Source organism: Echiichthys vipera, assembly GCF_963691815.1.
Source record: "Echiichthys vipera genome assembly, chromosome: 12".
Taxonomy (NCBI): domain Eukaryota; kingdom Metazoa; phylum Chordata; class Actinopteri; order Perciformes; family Trachinidae; genus Echiichthys; species Echiichthys vipera.
This window is the reverse complement of record NC_139837.1, coordinates 21,122,874-21,146,347: the sequence shown is the minus strand read 5'-3', so window position 1 is coordinate 21,146,347 and position 23,474 is coordinate 21,122,874. Positions and strand designations below refer to the sequence as shown.

Sequence of the window (23,474 nt, the reverse complement as noted above, 5' to 3'; positions counted from 1 at the left end):
GAGGTGAGAGGAGGCAAAAACACACCACCACATGCTGTGTCAGGTCACTTGAGGTTACCAGCAGCCAAAACACATCACACCTCAGCCGGTGAGACGGAAAAGATCAATACGTGATTCATCAGTTTCTCCTCGGCGCTGAAGAAACAAACCTGTTCCCAATAACCACACCGTATCGATCATGCGTGACGCTGATGGAGATGAGGGGAAAATGGAAGCTATTGTTGTGGCTATCACAGCACAGACATGAGACCCTCCTCGGCTGTAAATAGACGGCTCCCCCTGCGTCTCGGATGGGACTTATCCTCTCTCCTCATGGCTGGAATAAAAAAAAAGAACAACCTCGGCACAGTTCAAGCCAATTATAACATTACGCACAGCCAGGGGAGGTCCCTTAAATAACCAAGACAAACCTCCCTCTCCGGTCCCGCTGACATATTTTTGTTTACAACACGACAACCGCATTAACACCCTCGAGGTACCGCAGCGCCCAATGAAATCCAGGCAAACGACCCTCATCTAAACCTGCAGCGGCAAGTGCACGCTGTTCTCCGGCAATAACAGCACCAGGATCCACTGATACATTTGTAGGTTACATAAGGTGAATGTGTGTTCATGTGAAATGAATGTCCCAAAAACATGCAGGATGCGGAGCCGCTCGCCCCCCTGTGATATGTCCCTCATTTCTTGTTTTAAAAAAAATATGATCTCCTCCCTGAAGTGAGTGGGACCACGGCAGCTGCTGTAAATCATATCGCGGTAACAAAAGATGCCTTGTGTTAAATATCATTTCCACGCTGCCAGCCTCAAGCCATTTCCCCCCTTATCCTTGTGCCATTAGAGTAAATTCCTCAATTCACAAAAAAAACAAACCACACAAGCAAGAGGAGAGGAAGAAAAAAACTCACCCCTTCTTTGTGGTTTATTGTCCTGTCAAGCGGGCCTCTGCGCCATCGATTCTCACTCAGTGGTCTTTTCAGATGCTAAAAGGAGGAGAGGGGGTGGCGGTGGATGGGGTAGGGTAGGGTGGGATGGAGGAGGAGGAGGAGGAGGAGGAGGGGTACCGGGGTGGGTGTGAGAAACAGGACTGGGAGAGCCGATCACAACACAAAGGTGGAGGAAAAATAACAGAGAGGCGGCGCGGATCCAGCTTCAGCACCGGCGCGTCTGCAGCAGAGGAAGCTGGCCGCCTCCTGCGCTCCGTCAGGCGGCAGACAATCCAAATGTCCCCCGCACCTCACCGTGGAGCTCGTTCTTCACCCATACAGATGGGTTGGTTTTTTTTTCTGAATGTGTGCGTGCATCTTATTGATTTTTAATTCCCTTAAGTCCAGAGAGCTGTAAATACCGAAATCAATATTTAGAGGCGTTAATTTGCCACTGTGTTGTGTTGAAATGAGATTACCACGTGCACGACTGGAAAGCACTTTATCATGGTTATTTACACTTTTTTTATGTTCTGTTGAGGATGGAGAGGAGGAAAACAGCTTAGAACTAAAAACTTAAGAAGAAAAGGGCGAATGAGAGAAATAGGATTAAAAGAAGTTGATCCAATGGAAGAAGGATCTTTGAAATTGTATCCCCATAGGCTGATTAACGTCCTTAATGTCACCTTTCAACATCAAAGTGTTCAGGAGGCAGAGGTAAAAATATATGTGTATATATATATATATATATATATATATATATATAGGGGAAAGAGGAATAAAGGAGAATAAGAGAAAACAAAAGAATGAATGATCGATTTTGAAACTAAAGGTTTTTAAAGTTAGTTAAAAATAACTATATTTCTGTAACACCCCAACAGCATTTCTCGATAAAAATAACAACTTAACCCTCTCAAGAATTTGGCGTGACTCTTTCACATAACCTCACTCAAAAAATTATTGAAGTAATAACTCAAGATTTAAGTGTCTGTTATATGATCCCAGTTTGTTCCAATTACTCATTTTCTTTAAGTCTACTTTACATTATTACAAAATAACACAGATTTAACCCTACACCGTAATAAACGCTGCAGACGTTGAAGGACTTTAAGAAAAGCTGAATCCTAAACATATCTTGAACCCGGCAGAACAAAGGATCAAAACATTCAGTCGCCAATTCAGTATCTGACCCAAAGTCTCCCCTATGTTCCTGAGTTATGACAGAAACATGTCACCTTTTAAAATTTGACAGAAAATGTCCTCACTTCATCCTTTTGTCCTGTTAGACATTTGTGACATGTCATAATTAACAGAGGAATTCTTGACTTATGGACAAACTGTGACCTTCACCTTTGACCTCTGGAATCTAATCAGTTTAACCTCTGGTCCAAATGCACGTTTGTGCCAAATCTGAAGATAATCCCTGAAGGCATTCCTGAGCTATTGCGTTAGTGAGAGTGGGACAGACGGATGGGCAATGCCTCCGGCCACAGCGACTCTCAGAGGCATACAGAGAGAGCTAAAGAAGAAAAGACAGGACGGAAAACTACAGGGAGGAGGAATATTTCATTTTTTTAGTCCAAGAAACTGTCAATTTTCCCAGAGAGTAAAAAACCTCGAGCAAGACTGCAGGCAAACTGTCTTTAGTCGCACTTTTCTACAGTCGACAGCATGAGAAAGACGGGGAAATACAGAAACAGTGAGGAATAAAACAGTAAAAACAGAACCTGACAAAAAGAGGATGAGAAAAGGGTGATGAGATAGGACAGAACAAAAACAAAAAAAGGGAAGTTATTTGCAGTAGTTAACGAACACCATGATGCATCAATTTTCTACAAACTGAATGTGAATGTGAAAGTGAATGAAACCGAAAAACAGAGAAATGAGGAATATGTCCAAGAAAAGTGAGGACAATATAGATGTAGAATAGAAATGACGGAAACGAATAGAAGGAAAAGGACAAACTTTAGTTATTTAAATGAAATGTTTATTAATAGGCAAACATTAGAATACAAAATGCGACTCCCCTTCAAGAGAACTTTAAAAAACGTTGTCAAAAACTTCTCAAAACAAGTTATTCAAACCATTTGAACACAAGTTACAGATCGGACAAAATGATAGCGACCCTCCGAGGCTTCACTTTGCCGCCTGCTGGGCCTGACGGCGAAGCAGCACGTAGATCTTCTCTTTGATCCAGTCCTTGTTGTACGGCTGGTACGTCTGTGTGTCAGTACGATACCTGAAAGGCAGCGCAGGAGATTATTCCCTTTCTCTATTGCACAATTAGACAGAAAAACAAATCCAATGAGACACTTTCCCTTTTTTTATTTGTCCTCTCAAGGACACTTCAGAGCGGTCACACACACGTACGCTTGAACCTCTGAATTGAATCACCCAAATTAACAAAAATGCCCTAAATTATCAGTATTTTTAGGCATAGAGGTGTCATCAGGAAATCTGCAGCGGTTTGAGGTTTTTGTGGCTTTTTTATGCCTTTTATTTGAAAATACAGCTGAAGGTTGATAGGAAATATGGCAGAGAGAGAAACAGAGTCAAACCCGGGCTGCTGCAGCGAGGATTTAGCCTCTGTATGGTGAGCTTTGGGCGGCCCGTTTTTTGCCAGTTTTTGCCGTTTTTACCTTTTCCACATTCTACTAAATGCACAAGAAAGTCTGGAACTTTTAGTCTTTTATCTTTAGTCAAATCAAATTGTCATAAAACTACTGGGGATGTTTTTTATACACGGTTCATAGAGCTTTCAAGGTAACTTAATGTCATTAAGTTGTAATTATGTCATTCCAGCACAAAATCAATCGTCTTTTTCCAGCAATTACATGCATCAAACAAGCAATCGAGAGTTTTTTTCATGTATAAACTATTAACGGAGAGTCGCTAACAGCCGGATGTGGCTAACAGTGATTAGCTCTGGGCAGTATGGTGAAGGCATTAAAACGTCTTTTTTAACCACTAATACTGCTCAAAATAACAGCAAACCTCTGCAGCAGCATGAGAAGAGTCCTTACACAGAAAACGGGCTCCTGGGAATGAAACTAAAATTATACAATATCCACATTTGATAGTATTAAAAGTACCAAAACTATAAACAAAAGTAGATATACAATCAGATTTTAACCCAAAGCTGCACAGATGAAACAACGTGGAAGGGAATCCAATGTTAGTGTTCAGTGACATAATTGTGTTTCATGAAATTAGGTTTTTTATTTCATGATATCTACGCCATTGAAAGAAGCTATATTACACTGAATTCTTGCCCTATAACCAAGTATTCCTGTGTCTCTGGGGATTCAGGCTGTTGTCCCAAACTGGCCCCTCTCACGATGGACTAACTCCACATGAAGTCTCACTCACAGCTTTGCTGGAACGTCTACATGGGAGGGTGTAAATAAATAAACAGGTAAACTGTGGGATACATGTGCCAACCTCCTTCCCACGGGCAGGAAACAGTGGTTACCATGGATACTGACACACACACATGGCTGACACTGCTGTCGCGTTATGTGCCATTTCCCTGCAAACTGTGTAGGGTGTATAAATTTGTAAGGATGATGAATATTCTTACTTATAATATATATGTTTTTACTTAATGCTACTACAAAAATGCAGTGTAAGGATAATTGAGAACAGATTGCTGTGCATGCAAAAAATGTTCCCCCTGGGATGAATAAATGATGGCTCATTCAATGACTAAAGTTAATATATATGGTGAAGTATTCAGACTCAACTTTAATATTCGTCATGTTTAGGAGTACTGGAGGGCCATAATGCTATTGGGGGATTTTAAAGTGCACTTTCACTCCTCTAACTGATTTTGGACAATGAAACCTCCACATGGAAGTTCAAACCATCTGTGAAACATAATATCTGCTTATTGCTCTGTTGTCAATGGGAACATCTAAACGGCTTGCTTCTATAGAAGAATCAGCAGAAGTACCGGGCGTGAACAAGTCGCCATCACTGCAGTGGCGTCTCCCTCCAGTATGCCTGCGATTGAATGGGAGCCGTCATTAGAAGTGGACCTTTTCTACTTTTACCTGTACTTTTTATGCAGCATTACTTTTGACTACGATGTCTAGGAAGTCAGGAAGAACCTGTGCAATTCTCTGCTGATCCAACAGCAGTGGGGACCTTCAACTTTGGAAAAAACTAAGTTAAACAAACCCTTACCTCATGAAGAGTGCTTCTAATTATTAACCTCCATCCCTGATTAGCTCATCTACTTGACGTTTACATTGTGTTCATTAGTTAGAGTAGTTTGAGCGATCTACGTTATATTAACGTGAGCTAGCTTAGCAGTGCTAGCTTAGCTGACATCCCATTTTCACTGTGTTTAGCTAGGCAGCCGCGTGCTGTTCACTGTGAGATTGACCAGTGTGAACCAAAACTCAGCGTGCTGCTGCTGTTGGGAACAAAGTCCCCTCTGTTAATATTCTTGATCCTCTTCTGGCAAACATCTGCACGCCCAGGGAATCGATGTAGATTGTACGGGCTCAGACAGGGGCACTCTTCAGACGTAAAGGTTTGCGTCATTCATTCAGTTTTTTCCAAAGTTTGAAGTTTCCCACTGCTGTTGGAGCAGCGGAGAATTGCACAGGTTCTTTACCAACTACCTAGACATCGTTGTCAAAAGTAATGTTGCATAAAAAGTACAGGTAAAAGTAGAAAAAGTACACTTCTAATGACAGCTCCCATTCAATCGCAGGCATCGCTGGCGAAAAACACAAACGGCTCATCGGATTAATCGATACAACCTGTTGATAAATTTGACTCATATAATGGAGGACTTGGAAATAACAGAGTTTTTAATTTAATACAGTTCATAGTTTGTGTCTTATATCTTGAAATGTGACCATCTTCATGGCTCCCCTCAAGATACAATCAGTGGGACTCTATTCGGGTATGATATAGTTGTGGAGTCCAACCGAAGTGTCGTTCTACAATCACATTTAATTATTACTGTTGTTAGTTTGTGTTCTTGTCAAACTTACACCAAACAGCTGAGGTCGGCCAGGTCATCGATGAAGTCAAACAGCTGACTGATGTCGTACGTTATCGACGGACTGTTGGGGTTCATTCTCTTTAAATGCTCCTCGTACATCTTACACACACCTGCACAGGAAACAGGAACAAATCCAGTGTTTTAAACAATCAATGCAAAACATGTTCATTATTAATCATCTACATTAATTCGAGGATAAAAAAAAAAAAAGATTAATTTAAAAACGTTTTCCTGTTGACTGGACTCTGTTTTGATTCCTGCCACCGATTAAGGAATTAGTTCAAACTTGCACTGTATAAAATAATCTGAATATCTGACAAATGTAGTTTAAAAATATATGATGGGGCACATTTCAGTGATCCATATAATATATTAATCATACACATTATTATTACATAATATAAATACATACATTCATAGAAATGTTACATGTGCTTTACAGCTGCTCACTAACATCTGGTAGGTGGTTTTATTTATACGTCTTACCCAGTGGAACCATCATTTCCTGGCATGAGTTTACACAAGCTGCATTCGTGTCAACGGTGAATATTAACAGATACAACTAGTTTATTTACAGATACAGACTCACGCTAGATTGGAAGTTTTGTGAAAATGTTCAAGGGGCTTAAAATGGTAAAACTAGAGACGATTGTTTGTGTTTCAGAGGAGGGTCATCCAGTTAGAGTGAGGGCGTCTACACAGTGGAGGCGTCATTACGTGTCGGTGTAGGAGTGCGCCTCTCACCTTCCATACACTCGTTGACTGATTCATAATCGGCGTACGTCCTTCCCTCCGGCCTCTTGGTGGGCTGCACCAGCAGGATGGTGTGAGACTGAAAAAACAAATGTATTCATTTTGTTTTCTTGCTTCCAGGTTGTGACAGCCCATTAGTCATGCAGACAAATAATGAAACAGGGAAGAGACCTGCGGACTTACCAACTGGAAGACGTTGCTTACGCTCTGGTGGTTACTTAACTAAATTAATGTCATCGTTTAAAAGGAAAACTTCAAACATATGTGTTTAGATTAGCATACCAGACATAACTTTCACCATATCCAACTTTATTTTTTGACTTAAATGTTTTTAACTAATTTGTATTTTTGCTTTTATTAATTTGTCCCTGGGTATCTTTAATATAGATGACTAAACACGACTTAAGTTTCAATAAATAAGTAAAAGCATGAATAAATGGGATGTCCTACCTCATTAACACATGGACACAGAAATACAGAAATAAATAAATGCAGGTGAACAAAAATGTGGAAATAAATGTAAAGCATTTATTTATTCATTCTTTCATTTATGTATTCATGCATTAGGTATTTATTAATGTATTACATTTATTTATTGAGACTTAAGTTATATTTAGTCCGCCATATCTTGAAAGGTGCCAACAAATAAAATGTATTATTACTATTATTATTGATGGATGATTGCAATGAAGTTTGAGGTCTTATTGAGACATATTAGCAGTTAAAAGTGAATACGATTTTGCCGTGATATGTTATTTGTAAGTCCGTGACCATAAAACAAAAGTTCAATCGAACACGCGCACCTGAGCCTCGGGGTCTTTATGTAGATTAGCTGTTAGCCAACATTGACTTTAAGCGATAATAAAGTAGCTAATAACCCACAAACATGAGATAGCTGCGGGGCTGGTTAGCAGTAAATCTGAGGTGTGTTTGTGTCTGTGTGCTTCAAAGCAGCTGCTCGACGTGCTCACGTTAGCACAGAGAGCCTTCAGTCTTATTACAACACTTTTATCTGCTCAAATAAAACAGACTCGCTGCTTTTACTATCACTGGTCTTCATTAACACACACACACGCACGCTCCAAACACTATATCACAACGTACTGACCATGACGTTGCTAGTTTTTCACTTGGTGTCCGTCGATTTTTCCTGGATCTTGCTTCTTCACGGACGATTTGACCTGCGACACCGGAAGAACAACCAACTAACCTTTTTTTAATTTTATTTTTTAAAACTTTATTTAAAAAGAAATTTACAGAAGTACCTTTCAAAGTGTTTTGCAAAAAAAGTGGGAGCTTCACCGGCCTAATATTTGGGATTGTTAATGATAAGTAATTATTTCATCTTTTACTTTACATCTATAATAAATATTTTGAAAGGTACTTCTGTAAATAAGACCAAAAAGAAGTGTCATGAAAACAATGTACAATAATAATGTATGTGAACCCCCGATATTAAACAAAAATAACAAACAAATCTCGTGCAGCGTTTTGGTTTTGATCCTGAACGGACCGAGTGAGCGGAAGTAGTTTGATGAACGGCCGGAAGTTCTGTGCGAAGACAGGAACAACAAAGAGGAGAACGCGCCCGGTTTTTAAACCTTCCTGAGAACACACCCGAACACTAAATCAAGGGAATTAGCTGGTGTTCACAGTAGGTGAGTCTAATTGTTTTAAAACCCGCGGTTCAAGAGCTGTGTTCAGTTTGAACCGTGTCCGTTAGGAAGCGTTAGTCAACAGTTACCCACCGCGGCCGCTGCCTGCTGCCGTTAGGACATTATTGGCGAACGAGCCATTTTAGCCGCTCGGTATTAATGAAATACCTTTAAACCAGAGATCTGCTACAGGGGTTTCCTCAGAGTTACAGCAGGGGTTTGGTCATCTTTCCAACGTCTATTTTTTATATACATGTGGGAAAATACAACTTTGATGATATGCTTACTGGTTGAAAGGCAAGGTAGCCACTAATGTAGCCACTAAGGTATCCACTTAGGTAGTCGCTAAGGTAGCCACTAACTTAGGTTCCCAATAAAGAGGTCACTAGGGTAGTCACTAACTTAGGTATCCAATAAAGAAGTCACTAACTTAGGTATCCAATAAAGAAGTCATTAAGGTAGCCACTAAGGTAGCCACTAACTTAGGTATCCAATAAAGAAGTCATTAAGGTAGCCACTAAACTTAGGTATCCAATAAAGAAGTCATTAAAGTAGCCACTAAGGTAGTCACTAACTTAGGTAGCCACTGAAGTAGCCACTAACTTAGGTATCCAATAAATAGGTCACTAAGGTAGTCACTAACTTAGGTATCCAATAAAGAAGTCACTAAGGTAGTCACTAACTAAGGTAGCCACTGAAGTAGCCACTAAGGTAGTCACTAACTTAGGTAGCCACTGAAGTAGCCACTAACTTAGGTATCCAATAAATAGGTCACTAAGGTAGTCACTAACTTAGGTATCCAATAAAGAAGTCACTAAGGTAGTCACTAACTTAGGTATCCAATAAAGAAGCCACTAAGGTAGTCACTAACTTAGGTATCCAGTAAAGAAGTCACTAATGTAGCCACTGAAGTAGCCACTAAGGTAGCCATTCACAGATACAGTTGAGCTGAAGGATTCAATGTGCCTTCCAAATGTATGTTTAATATATAATAATAATAATAAATGAATATGTTGATAATGGTCATTGTAATATCTTAGTATTGTATGCACCATAAACGCTGTGTGTATATGCTTTAGGCAGCCCTAACTGTAAGGACCAATTTAATATGCAACTCAATTTAATACAATATTTGCACTAGGGGGTCCCTGCACCGTCTCTCTTTCAGCTACGGGGTCCTTGGCCTAATAAACATTGTAGATCCCTGCCCTATGAGTAATAACAACAATTAGATAATTAACGTTGCCTCCCACTGATTTTAAATATCAAATAACATTAGCAAACAGTCCCATTTAACCCTCAGCACATCATCACATAATATCTAATTATTATTTCCCAGCGTTTAACCAGTAACCTGAACATTACATCCCCACTGCAAGTTAACAAATCTGGAGACTGATCAGTATTTGTCATTTTAATGTCCATGAGATGATGCATAATGGCATATTTAAGAACTATTTTGTCAGCATAGTTGCTAGCGTATTTTATAAAATAATGGGTTCAGATATTTTCATGTCTAGAAATACAAAAGAGAGTTACTGTTCACTGTAATCATTCCTTATATTCATACTGGTCGTGTAAGAGCAGTAAGACAAGCCCCACAGTCCACTTGTTTAAAAATGTATTTTTAAAACTCCAGTCAAATCTCATATTAGTCTTATCAGTAAGTAAATATAAGTCAGTAAATATCTTTTTGTCTACAAAATCCCCTCTTTGTGTTACTGTCCCTCCACTGTTGCTCGGCATGGAAACAGGGGGAGGGAATGTCAACTATCGCATAATATGAATAATGAAAATCTAAATTAATATAATGTAAAAAATACAACTTGATTCAGCTAACTCAAGATGAGGACTGTGGATCACGGAGCAAGCAGTAATGAGTTGAATACATTTGGTTATTAATTTAAGATACTTCTTTGGGTTGATTTAAATGTTATGTTTAATGTGATTTATGAGATTGTGAACCCTCTGTCATGGCTGAGGAACCCAGATTGATGACAGTGTTATTGACAGGTTAACATGGACTTTTTCCATTAGACATAAAAAAAAGACTTTTTTTGCATTAAATGTCAGTGTCTTTTCCTGTAACAACAAGCTTTCTCTCTCTCTGTTTTCTAGCTTTATTAAAGCTGCCAAGTTATTTTTCATGTCACAAATTTTCATCACCGGGCTTTTAAATCTGTACGACGTATGACACTGTAGTTTTGATTCAATGTTGTTGCTGCTGATAAACCTTTATTCTACTTATTTCATGTGCTAACAAACCAAATATTCTCTTTCTTTTCAGGACAAAAGAATTTGATTTACATGTGAGGACAGGTGTCTGCCGAGCCAACCATGGCGAACAATGCAGAGGATATTGAAAACAATATGGTCAGTATGAAAGAATGTGTTGCACGCAGTTGCTCTGACACTATATCTGTATCTCTGTTTATTTGTTGGGTAATGATTACCCAACAGTTTAAGTTGAGTGCAACCCACTGTTTCAGTGTCAAGTCAGTGATGAAAGAGTTGTCTGTTTTCTCAGTTTGTGACACCACACACTGGGCCTGATAACCATGGTTTCATACGATTTTTCATCCAATAAAAGATGATTATGCTCTGATATGGACATGATCAGGAATGTCGTTAAATGCCAGCATGCTACTTTTGCGGACTTCATTTGGCTCTAGCTGTAAATAAAGGCGTGGCCTCCTTGTTGCCTGGTAAAGTAATCAAAGTCTCTCTTTACTGTCACAGTAAACTTAACAGCCCCAATCCTTGTTTACCCCATAACAGCTTCTCATGTACATTACAGAAAATATTTCTGTGTCTGGGCTAGCTGCACAACATTTCATCATCTTGAAAGGCATTTCATGGTCATTATGACGTCAGCCAGGTCATCATTGAGGTCAGACATGTCAGTATTGCTAGAAGAAGATTTGAACACTCAGTTTGGTACATTTCTACAGTATTACAACCCTACAAAGTAACTGGTTAATTTAATAGAAATGGAGCAGGGTAGTCTGTATATCTTGTGTCCTTGGGACTAATGTTGGCCGTATTCCCAGGACTGAGAAACAAAGCGGTGTACCACACAGTGAGATCATTTATTTTACAGCAGTCTGTTTAAGTGACGAGGCTGCTTTCACTGTTCTCTCACAATAGTCTGTAGAGATGCTTCCTGTACTTGTGTACTTGGTGAGATTGCTTCATGTCTGGGCTGCTGCGTGTTTTGACTCGCCGATCAGCCTGACAGTTTCAGTTCACACAGTCTCCTTGATTTGCCTCTTTTTATTTTGTCCTGACGGGACACATCCTCAGGGTGAGTGGGAACGAGCTTAGTGTTGTGGTCCTTTGAGGTACTGGTCTAGTGAGTGTAAATTTGCCGGTAAAGGTCTGAAATGCAAACATGGATGACCTGATAAGAGTCTCTGCATTTTTTTAACCAACTTTGAGGCTCTTTTGCCAATAAAAACAAATTAAATGCTTGGGTTAAGAGTGTTTCATCTGATAATGCGATGGTCTTGTTGATACATGTGTTGATCCAGGACTTCTACAGAAAGATAGATGAAGAAATTAGAATTGGAATATTTATGAGGCGATTTCTGGGGTCAGATTTTCAGTGAAAGCTTCTCAAGCTCAGATGGCCTCCAAATATACCATTTATAGTTTACAGTTTTATGATATTATTCTATGATCAATTTCCCAACATCATCTAAGCATGTAAGTAGGCCCACTACGACAGAGTTGCTTGGCGATAAATTGTCCCATAAATTATTTCGATAAGCGATGATATTGCCGTTTTGAGACCATTTTTAACTGATATGATGATAATGACATAATAATGCAAGCACACCCTTTCAAAGATCAATAAATGTTTATTTCTATGGAATAATTACCATGAGAGCTGGGAAACATTTTAAACATAAAAAATAAATAAACAAAAACAATAAATAAAATGGACTCTCTGGTCTATTTTAACACATTGGCGCATTTATTTACTACTGTTTAACAACAAATATATATATATATATAATGGCTCCCTCAGGTGAAGGTGTTCAACACGGTCATTCGGTTTGAACCCAAAGTGCTCCCACACGGCAGCTGTGGCGTTCAGTTTTGAAACCAACTCCATCTTTGTTTTTATGCCTCCAAATCTCGACTATCCTGTCCTGCTGCACTCTGGGTAACGCCAGAGGTCCGCCTCCTCACACAGAGTCTGTGCGGCTGACACGAGACGAGGGTTAACTCCTCGTTACACTAAGGAAGAGAGAGGGGTCAGTGGAAAAAAAAGCATGCGAGTGAAAACTCTTGTCCTCCAGTCTCTTTGATAGAGGGGCACCAAGAAAACGGAAAAATGGAAAATTATCGCAGCTGGCAAAGTTATCAAACTCATTAGGAGTTTTCATGCGGTTAATTGATTTATTGCTTATTGCGACAGGCCTACATGTAAGAAATGATTTCATAGAAAAGTTATAGCCATAGACTACACATCTTTTAAATCTGACTTCCACAGAGAGGAACATATTCATTTGAGGCGTGCTCCGTGTCTGTCATACCGGCTCCATCATTACTGAAACTGTCCTGGAAAATAATCTCTAAAAATGAGGGGGGACCCTGATAGTTTATTTGGTGCACTGTAGTGGCAAGGATGGAAGAAAATAAAAAATCTGGCACTCACAGATCAGTAGTATTCTTATTTATTGTGTGAAAAAACAAATGTCTTTCAGCTAGAAGCCATCATCTGCGTGTCCTTCCTGATCTCTCACCAATAATTTCCTGTAATCACCATATGATTGATTTGCAAATATAAGCATTAAATGCTTCAGGAAAAAAGAGTGACATTGATCATTTTAGTAGCAATATTTTTCTGACAATTTTCCCTTTTATTCGATAGTTCACAGTAGGGAGTGACATGACAGATTGGAAGAAAGTGTGTGTGTGGGGGGGGGGGCGACGACGACGACGATTAAACCAGGCACACAGAGCTGAATCCTACAACAACAGGATATCCCTAAATGTTTTATAGTTTATCACTCGATGTGGCTGCATTAGACCACACCTAGATGGAATATTTGATCAACAGGCATGTTCTTGTTGACTCTGAGAGTCAGCTGTGTTTGCTACGTTCAGTCCACTATCTGCATGTTTTGCACCGTTCTTCTTTTAATCTTATTTATGTCTGAATCTGGACTAGGGACAGCAGCAGCTCAATCTGTGGGGTCTTTGTGTTTGAACCAGAGGGTTGCTGGTTCAAGGACTGAGTGTGAACAGGTAGCTGGAAGGGTGCCTGTTAGGGCGATATTTCAGTATGATTATTTATCATCTTTCAATGACATCAATATTGTGAAAAAGTATATTGAGATTTTTACGTTGTCTACATTGACAATAATAAGCACATTGACTCAGAAAATATTAACAGAAATACCTGAGGGAAAATCATTTTTGCAGTTTTGCTTTTAGAATCAACTTTTTTTTATTTATGACACAGTTCAATACAATTAACATCAACTGGATTACACAATGATGATTTCACATATGTGACTGAGCAGATATCATGATATACTGCGATAAAGTCTGTCTTCCGTAGAAGAAAATAGGAAAACAAATGTATATATTGTCTAAAAGATATAAAAAAATGTATATCTATATAACGGTGCTTTACATCCTGACCCCTGCACATTATGTTAATTCTGCACTAATAAAATGAGAAAATACTCAGTACTTCCTTTGTCAAGGATTTAATTCTCACAGGAGTATATAAAGATAGGCTTTGTGATGTGGTTATTTCATATAGACTTTATTTATACATTAAATTACCAGAAAACATGCTATATGATATATATCATGATTGAGATATATAATGACCTATATCGGGATGGAAGATTTTCGCTATATCATCCAGACCTAGTGCCACTTCACCTAAGTCTGTGTGCAGGGCTTGTTTGCATGTGTGTGTATTTTGGGCCTGCGTGTGTGTAATGTGTATACAATGAGTGAAAAAATGTTGTGTAAATATCATAAAGTGATTCTTCTTCCTCTCAGAACCAGCAGGAGAACAATGTGGCCTCTGAACCCACCCAGCAGCCACAGGAGGTTGCGGTGATCAGGGCACGGTCCCGGGGAGGCTCAGGAGCTGGAGGTGGGGGTGCAGGTGGCAATGCAGGTGGCAATGGTAGTGGACCAGAGCAGAACGGACAGCCCCCCGCTGCCCGGCCTCCTCCACGTGTGGTGGAGACCGAGGAGGACGAGGACGAGGAGTTGACCTTGAAATACGGGGCCAAGCACGTCATCATGCTGTTTGTGCCTGTGACCCTCTGCATGGTGGTTGTCGTGGCAACCATAAAGTCTGTCAGCTTCTACACCCAGAATGACGGCCAGAGATTGTGAGTGTTGTAACTCTTATCGCACAGATTGTGGTAGACAGGATCTAAAGCTCATTAGGCCTGGTGTTTGAATGAAATGCAATACTGACTCATGACCACTAGGTGGAGTTACTGCAATCCATGCATATTTTTAATGCTAACACAGTACTGTAATTGCATAAGATCATTAAAGAGTCGAATCTGGCTCAGGGCACTTAAACACAACATTTAATAGCTTTACCTCTCTCCAGAGAAATTTAAGTCCCTGTTATAAGAGCCACAGTCTTTTCTTTTCTGTATTTATTATATATTCTGGTATGTGACTGAGATGTGTCTTTGAAACGTTCCCCTCAGGATCTACACACCGTTCCCTGAAGACACAGACACAGTAGGACAGAGAGCCCTCAACTCCATCCTGAACGCCACCATCATGATCACGGTGATCATCGTCATGACTCTGGTTCTGGTGCTGTTATACAAGTATCGCTGCTACAAGGTACACGCTAAAACATCACACATGCTGCAGCCCCACTCACTGCAGACCTGAGATGAATGATGACGACTGTTTGTTAGCAAAACAACACAGTACATAAAATGAGCACAGCAGAAACATCAGATAGATAGAAGCATGTGGAGGCTGGCTGTTAGTTTAGGAAGCGCTCAAGTTGATGTGCAGCGGCGCTTTATGAGTAGAGCAAGCCGCTTAAAATGTCAACATCGCATTCGATCATGTTCATTTACCTGTAGGAAGCCAAAATCCTGCTATCGATTAATATTTGATTAATAATGCAACCCTACTGCATGCAATATAATGCACTATATCTCATAACTAAAGAGTGATTTCCAGGCGTTTCCCTCTGTCATTAGACCTCTTGTATGCAGTTCTCCATGTACTATTAGACTATTTCTTTTCTCACAGGAGATGTTTAGACTTGCCGAACACAGGTGTACCTACCATTAAAAATAAATTAAAATAATTCCCTTTCGATGTGCCAGTTCCTGCCCTCTGTTCTCTCCTGTTCTGCCTGCATGTTGGCACAGTCGTGGCTCACTGGGACACTCGATTGTAACGGAGCCATGCTGATGTTAAAAGTTCCATCTGTTGTTTTTCCCGTCATGTAAAAATAGTTGGCTTTGAGAAAGGTCTGTAAGAATAAAAGAGAGGCAAGTTGTTGTTGTTTCAGCAACAAGGCAATTCAAAGTGCTTCACCGAAACCATTAAAAGGAGACTAGGAAATAAAAACAAGCCAAAAGAGAATAAGACAAAATACAAGAATAAAAGTGACTTTAAAAAAAATATTTGTAAAAACATCTGTAGGTGCTTTAAATAATGCCAGTTTGACTGAATATTTAATGATTCAAACCTCCAACTTGAGCTCCAGACAGGTGGGACAATGGATTTTCACTTTGTCTAAACTCTCTGATGCTCATTGTATTTGTCCTCTTTGCAAGTTCTGATCTGTTGAAACATTAAATGACTGAAGTTTGCCCTCACAGGTGATCCAAGGCTGGCTCTTCCTCTCCTCCCTCCTCTTGCTGTTCTTCTTCTCTTACATCTACCTCAAGTAAGCTCTCAGCGTTTTATCTCAAGGCTCATTCTCGTAAATGTCAAGTCGTCGTGAGTCTTTGCGATGATGGATGGACTCTTCGCAGGCTATCATGTCTCTGATCTGTCCAACAGAGAGGTTTTCAAGACCTACAATGTGGCCATGGACTACTTCACCCTGGCGATAATCATTTGGAACTTCGGAGTGGTGGGCATGATGTGTATTCACTGGAAAGGACCGCTGCGGCTCCAGCAGGCCTACCTCATCATGATCAGCGCCCTGATGGCCCTGGTTTTCATCAAGTACCTGCCTGAGTGGACCGCCTGGCTCATATTAGCCGTCATATCCGTCTACGGTAAATCCTCTCTCTTCTTCTCCGTGTACTTTTAAGGAAGAAAGATGAACTCTTAACCCAGAGTTTGAAGATGTTCACCAGTGCACCAGTGTTCAGTCATCTGGTTCATTTTAGTGCTTGAAGAAAAATTAAAAATGTGTATTCTAACGGTCTTCCTTTCCACATTTTCTAGAATATTAAATCAAAATGGATTAAGGACCGAAGCCAAACATTCACATGTAAAAAAAAACATATTTTTTGTTTTTTCTTTGACACAGGTGTTTAGAAATGTCGTTATTGTGCAAAGGAAGGTTGTGTGTCAAGGCCTGAAACTGTAACACAAATGCTTTAGGGAAAGACAAATCTATGAAAAAAGGGAAGTCTGGACTGAGTTGAAAGCTGACCGCAACCATGACGGCAAGAATAGCGCTTGATTTGCTGTAAGCTGCTTTCTTGCTGATTAGCAAATCAGCAAAATACTGGGGACAAAAATTGTAGATTTGTAGTTTTCCTCCTCATGACACATCAGAAAGGTGTTCAAATATATTAGGCATCTGTCACAGGCATGTTGATGTTTTTCCTCGACTGTCATACGTAAACGTAACGTAAATAATTAATACATTTGTCTCTATAAGTGGCGTTAAGTTTGTGGATGTTCAGATGCTGCCATGGTGTGTAATTGCAGCACAATCCACTGCTTGTTTCGTTCAAAAGACGGTGTCTAGTTTTTCCAACATCTTCATATTATGTTGCATTACCAAGAGTTTCTTGTTACAGTGACTGTGTCAGTTTTGTGTTTCTGCTGTCAACTTCTGTTTCCAGAAATAAGTGGCAACTGGAGTTTAGTGGAAATAGATATTAGATCATTCACATCCTTGGAAATTGTATTGAAAGTAAACCGCCCAGAGAAGACAGAGAGCGAAAGGGGAGTGGTTAATATTCTCTTTGAAGTGATCAGACCCGTGGAGCGGCTCTGCTTCTTGTTATCACAGATGTCATGACAGGCTGCTGTTTTCGGTCTCTGTTTGGTGGCTAACGTTACATGTCTTTCTTTCTTCTGTCCCAGATCTGTTAGCGGTGCTCTGTCCCAAAGGGCCTCTGAGGATCCTGGTGGAGACGGCTCAGGAGAGGAACGAGCCCATCTTTCCAGCTCTCATCTACTCCTGTAAGACTGATAATAGACACAACTTCATGAACATTTTATTGTTATAAAAATGAGAGGGGCAAGGAAACACCAGTTTGAGGGGAAACATACGAAAGCTAAAATAGCTTTCCATTAAATTTCCACCTCAACTTCTTTCGTGCGATAAAGCGCTTTCACTTCAACTCCGAAGTGGTTCGACATCAACTTCAAAGCTTCAAATGCTTCACTTAAAACAACACTCCATCTCTTTTGAGTGCTTTTACTTCAACTACTCTTTAGCATTTGACTTCAAGTGACTCTCAAACCTTTTTCAGAACATTCACTCGACAACTCATCTTCTTTCAGCGCTTTCAGTCACTTCATCTGATTAACTGCTCCATGTGGTTACACTTCAGATATCACTTTAGCTGGTGAGACCTTAACTGACACTCCGACTTCTTTCAGACACATAAAATGCTCTCGGGGCTTTCACTTTATGACAGCTAGCCGCTGGCCCTCACTTATGTCAAGAAGGCGACTCCTGTAGGCGAGCATGATTGGATCAAGTCAAGAGAACGGACCCCGACGGGTGTGCTACGATTTTTTATACTGTCCATGGTTGAGGTGTGTTGTACCATGCAGTGGAAATGTGACAGAAGGGACTCTTCAGGCCCTCTTCCCTTAAACTTTTGGTGATTCCATTAAACCTCCACTTCAACTTTCAGCTCTTCTGTTTCAACTGCCATTTCAACTAATTTAAATACTACAATTTCATGTGAACACTGCCATACAACTACACATGAAAAGCCGCGAAGAATTGACTTTTTAAGATGTTTCAAACGTCAAAGTTCATTCATAATTAAAGCCGAAACACTGAAATAAGTTGGAGTGACAGTTTCATTTCAGTGGAAGTAAGTACATTTTTTGGGGGGGGTTCTGCTTCTCTTGACACCTATGGTATGTTGACTCTCTGACTTCTTCCACAGCTACGATGGTGTGGCTAGTCAACATGGCCGACACTGACCAACGGCCAAAAAGGAACTCAACAGAAGCGGCCTCACCTCAACAAGAGGCTCAAGAAGGTGAGCAGGGGTGTCAGTGTTTGGTCAAAATGGATCGAGGGGTGTTTCATTTGGTGCTGAGGGTTTAGTCTAACTGTTGTCACTTGTCTGCAGCCTTGGGGACCCCGGCTCCCTCCGGTCTGTCACAGGATGACGGAGGCTTCACCCCCAACTGGGTCAACCAACAGGAGCACCAGCTGGGGCCGCTCCAGTCCACCGAAGACACCAGACGGGAGATCCAGGATATGCCCTCCGCTCGCCCTCCTGCTGAAGACGACGACGAAGAGAGTGAGTGCTGAGAGATAAATATTTAAGTTTTTTTTAAATGATCTGTTTAAGTTATTTTTGTCTGCATAAACCATGCTGCTTAAATATTTCTTATGTTTAAAGTTATGATAATTGATTTAATTATCTGTTATTAAATGATTGGGCCACCATAAAGCCGAAGACAGCCAGCTCTTTAAAGGGCATCATGTCTCTCACAACAGTTAGAGGGACGAATAATAAACACTTCATTTCAACATTACTACATTGTTGTTTGCTCAAGGATTTTTTCAGCAGCTGTGGGGAAAGAGTTAGGATTACCAGTTAATTCATTTAATGGTGGGCCAAATTAAATTAATTTCCCTTTTTTAGGTTACAAAAGCACGGTTTTATCATCTTCTGTAGATCAGGGATTCCGCTGTATACATTTTTCTGCAGAATTTCATGAAATGTAATGAAGTCGCAGTTACATGGCTTTGCTCAGCCTTCTTAGCGTTCCCTCTCCAGCTCATCCTGGAGAGAGAGAGAGTGCAACACGTGTGCACACCACTCTCCTGAAGCGTTGAGAAGAAGAGCTGTAAAATAGAAAAAATATAATGGAAATGAGGGAAATGACTGAAATGAATATTCACAAAAAACAAAACGCCTTAAATCGGCAGCGTGGGAGCACTTTCCTCTGACAATAACTGTGACTTCAAGCCTCATATAGGGACATCACTACCTTCCATACATCTCTTTATAACTCCTACATTATCATCAGTATCATTTACTGTTATAACATCACATTTAAGGGTAATACAACATTATGATCATTTCAAATTTACCCCCCAGCCCTAATATAAAACCGAGCTCTGTAATTCAAAGTCGTGATTTCCCAGATTGTCTGAGTGTGTGTGTTTGTAATCATCATCTTTCACTTCCCTCTTCTCCAAACACATAAAACATTTGGGGAATGTTTTTATGTGTTCCCTTTTCTGTGAAATTAGTGCGTATGTGAATGTGACTACATTTTTGGCTGCAGACTGTTTTTAGTCGGAGCAGATTAGGAAGCGATTATTCAAGGCAATTGCTAGGATTCATGTCCGTACTATTTGGGGGCCCTGCACTCTTTCTAAGTTAAAGCGTCAGTAAATATGGGGTCTGAGCTCTTGTTTGTACAGTAATTACAGTTGAGAAAAGATTTCTATGGGAGTTGGAGGGCGTGGGGTTTAAATTGACTCCACCCTGAATGTGGTGTCCTCCTGTGTTTTCAGGGGGCGTCAAGCTGGGGCTCGGAGACTTCATCTTCTACAGCATGCTGGTGGGAAAGGCCTCGGCCACAGCCAGCGGGGACTGGAACACCACGCTCGCCTGCTTTGTCGCCATCCTCATTGTGAGTGACCACAGCTGCTTATTTCGGTGTCAAACTGGAGTCTCCGCAAACCTCATCTGTGTCTCTCATCACAATGTCTAACCCTGTTTTACGTGAACCACTTGATTCTATAACAGACAGTTTTTTCCCCCTCCAAGCTCATTTTGTTTGGTACACACTTTTCAAATGCTATTTCCTCTGTGTTTTATTTTGTCTGTCTCTGCCCCCGCAGGGCCTGTGTCTGACCCTGCTCCTCCTGGCCATCTTCAAGAAAGCGCTCCCCGCTCTGCCCATCTCCATTTTTTTCGGCCTGGTCTTCTACTTTGCCACAGACAACTTAGTACAGCCCTTCATGGACAGGCTGGCGCTACACCAGTTCTACATTTAGCAGGACGCTGCCCTGATAACCCTCACCCACATAGTCCTCCAGCCAACAACACGAGGGCGGTCCCTTCACAGCCGGTGGGAACAAAGGGCGATGCGGGGGCCCCTCCTGCCCCCACATCCCCTCCTAAGAACTCCATGATGATGGGACACAAGTTGTTTTTGTTCTGCCTTTTTTTTCCGGCGCCCATGGAGGGTATTCCCCCACGACAGCTGTTCTTAAAATATTTTATTTCAGTTTTAAACGAAGAGGTGACATTTCTTGCTCGACTTGGGACCTCGTCTTCAAATGGTCGATCGCCGGCCACAGGCTCAATCCAAACTAAGAGAAGTTAGTGGGAACATTTTACCTTTTTTTTTATTTATCCAAGGAAGCTTTACAAGAGCCCGGCTGCTTCCTCTCAGCAGTGGCCTGCTTCACTTCCACACACGTTCATATCTGGGAGCTGCCCAGTACGACCACAGTCCTCTACACCTGGGGCTCTACAGAAGGTGCCTTGCTCAGGGACACCTTGGTGGTAGCTGTTGAGCGGAGGGAGGCGGTTTTACTAAATCTCCCTTTGAAGACTTTAATCAAACATCATTTTTTACGACCTCTGAGCCAACGCCCCCTCCCAACTGAACCCAAGATTAAAAAGCCTTCATGAAACTAATGGACACTGATGATATTGATAATTGATTGGTAAATGTGTAGTTTGATTGTGTATGAGCTGTCAGTCACCACACGTGCTTTCCTCACCGCCGTTAGGAATGGTTAAGACGTGTTTTTGTTTTCCTATTTTAGACACACGAGACACCAAAAGCTCTAAAGACGATTCCCAAGAAAAGACTTACATCCAACACGACGTTTCGAGCATGTGAATCTTTCTCACGGGAAAAAAAGTGGAAGAATTTGTCGTCTGTAGAATTAAGATTTGAGTGTAAATTGCGACACTGACTCAACAGAGGTTTCACCGAGTTCCCTGCCCTTCATTTTCTTTTTACATTCAATCACAATTGAAGTCACAGCCTGCAGAGGGAGGAAATTTCACGCGTACACACACACACACACACACACACACACACACACACACACACACACACACACACACACACACACACACACACACACACACACACACACACACACACACACACACACACACACACACACACACACACACACGCGCGCACACACACGCACACACACACACACGCAAACACACACACGAACACACACACACACACACGAACACTCTCTCACTGACAGACTGCTATGTCAGCCACTGAGCAGTTATGCTGGAGCAGTCGGAGGTTCAGTGCCTTGCTCGAGGGCATTCCAGTAGTAGTAGTTGTTGTTGTTGTTATTGTAGGACAGAAATGTGCTTTTCATTCTCTTCCCTGACTGAAATTTAATTTTTTTTCCCAACCTGTCCAGGGATTGTAACCTGTGATCATCTGGTCACAAACTCTGAACCTCTAGGCTCTTAGCTGCCCTCATGATGCTCGCCTGGTGCTGCCTGGAACTATGCTACATTGAAACACAACAACATAATTTTTTCACTAGGCACAGATACTGTTGTGTTTTTTTTTCCAAGATATGCAGAAGAGAAACTTTGTACTCTTTGAAACTTGAGACTAAAAGTTAATGCGGTTCCTACGCAGATTAGGAAAATCTGGGAAAGTGTGATAACAAAATAAATTCTGTGCGATTTGAAGAAAAATCTTGACGAATGAGGGAGTTATTGATCTCGATTGATTTGATACTTGAATATGTGGACATTTTTGGAAACATAATCTCCATTTATTCAGCGTAATTTGCTAAACCGTCTATTTTAATCAAGTTAAACCAAAAAAAAAGATTAAATCAAGAAGAAAAAAAGGTTGTGTATGAAAAGCGTGTATGAACCTAAACTCTGTAGCTTCTCCTATATGAGATCACGCAGACTGACGGAGGAGGATGAGCTGCACTGATTGCTCTTTTGTTGCACTAGAGTTTCATGCTTGCAGAGAAGAAACCAAGAGGGAACAATATCGTGATATTTGCGCTGAAACGTTTTTTTTCTTCTCTTTTGTTGTTTTTAGGGAATTTGTTGGGTGAGTTGGGCTTTTTTTTCTGTCCTTCACATGCATATGTGTGTTATGCAAGGTTATTCAATTCAGATTTTGTTTTTTAATAAATAATGAAACTTAAAATACTTCTTGCTTTCGTCTTGACACGCAGCGTCTCAAGTCTCTCATTTGTTCTTTTTAAGCCTGTGCAGCCGGCGTGAACCACATTATAGCACTTAAAAGTTGTAATCAGAAATCATAGTTTGTTTTTACTCTTCGACTTCACCTTTGATCGGGGTGCTGATGACGCAGGCTCGGTAGACCTGGAGTTTTGTGCGTGCAGTCATTGTCGGACCACACCGGCTGCTACTACTATTTTTGATGCCCAGTGGTCACTGTGCTGGTGTTTTTGCTCTTAACCAGCTAAACTTTCACTCAAAATATGGGCGTCCAGTACCAGGAGAGTGCAGTTAATACACTGACATGTGTAGTTACAAGGCTGCTGGAAATCAGCATCAATGAAAAGAGAAACACCTGCACACGGATTTAGTCCACAAATATATTTCAGTGGGAGTTTTGATCTTCACCAGGTCAAAATGAAAACAACAGCTGGTCACTTCACACAGATTAAATATACTGACATGAAATAATTATAAATTCAAGAAGCACACAGTGAAAACTGCC

At 40.7% G+C, this 23,474-nt stretch overlaps 2 protein-coding genes across 2 annotated transcripts; one reads left to right on the top strand and one right to left on the bottom strand.

Moving 5' to 3' along the window:
* Positions 1–2,901: 2,901 nt before the first annotated feature.
* Positions 2,902–7,879, bottom strand: LOC310954450 (enhancer of rudimentary homolog). The gene is made up of 4 exons (XM_083923897.1): positions 7,802–7,879; positions 6,685–6,772; positions 5,930–6,050; positions 2,902–3,162 (listed from the first exon to the last, which is right to left on the bottom strand). The coding sequence occupies exons 1-4, from the start codon at positions 7,802–7,804 to the stop codon at positions 3,060–3,062; spliced, it is 315 nt and encodes a 104-aa protein (XP_083780023.1). The 5' UTR covers positions 7,805–7,879; the 3' UTR covers positions 2,902–3,059.
* A 359-nt stretch (positions 7,880–8,238) lies between these two features.
* On the top strand, positions 8,239–22,930 carry psen1 (presenilin 1). Its single transcript, XM_083924735.1, has 11 exons — positions 8,239–8,351; positions 10,636–10,721; positions 14,376–14,716; positions 15,050–15,191; positions 16,193–16,260; positions 16,377–16,597; positions 17,643–17,741; positions 18,686–18,781; positions 18,875–19,048; positions 20,278–20,396; positions 20,608–22,930. The coding sequence occupies exons 2-11, from the start codon at positions 10,686–10,688 to the stop codon at positions 20,761–20,763; spliced, it is 1,452 nt and encodes a 483-aa protein (XP_083780861.1). The 5' UTR covers positions 8,239–8,351; positions 10,636–10,685; the 3' UTR covers positions 20,764–22,930.
* The last annotated feature ends 544 nt before the right edge of the window (positions 22,931–23,474 follow it).

Coding starts and splice junctions, on each gene's coding strand:
- LOC310954450 (XM_083923897.1), bottom strand. Junction 6,051..6,684: donor AGTCAACGAGTGTATGGAAG/GTGAGAGGCGCA, acceptor TTTCCTGTGCAG/GTGTGTGTAAGATGTACGAG. Junction 3,163..5,929: donor GCCGACCTCAGCTGTTTGGT/GTAAGTTTGACA, acceptor GCTGCCTTTCAG/GTATCGTACTGACACACAGA.
- psen1 (XM_083924735.1), top strand. CDS start 10,686: ATGGCGAACAATGCAGAGGATATTGAAAACAATATG. Junction 16,261..16,376: donor TTCTCTTACATCTACCTCAA/GTAAGCTCTCAG, acceptor TCTGTCCAACAG/AGAGGTTTTCAAGACCTACA. Junction 19,049..20,277: donor TGAAGACGACGACGAAGAGA/GTGAGTGCTGAG, acceptor CTGTGTTTTCAG/GGGGCGTCAAGCTGGGGCTC.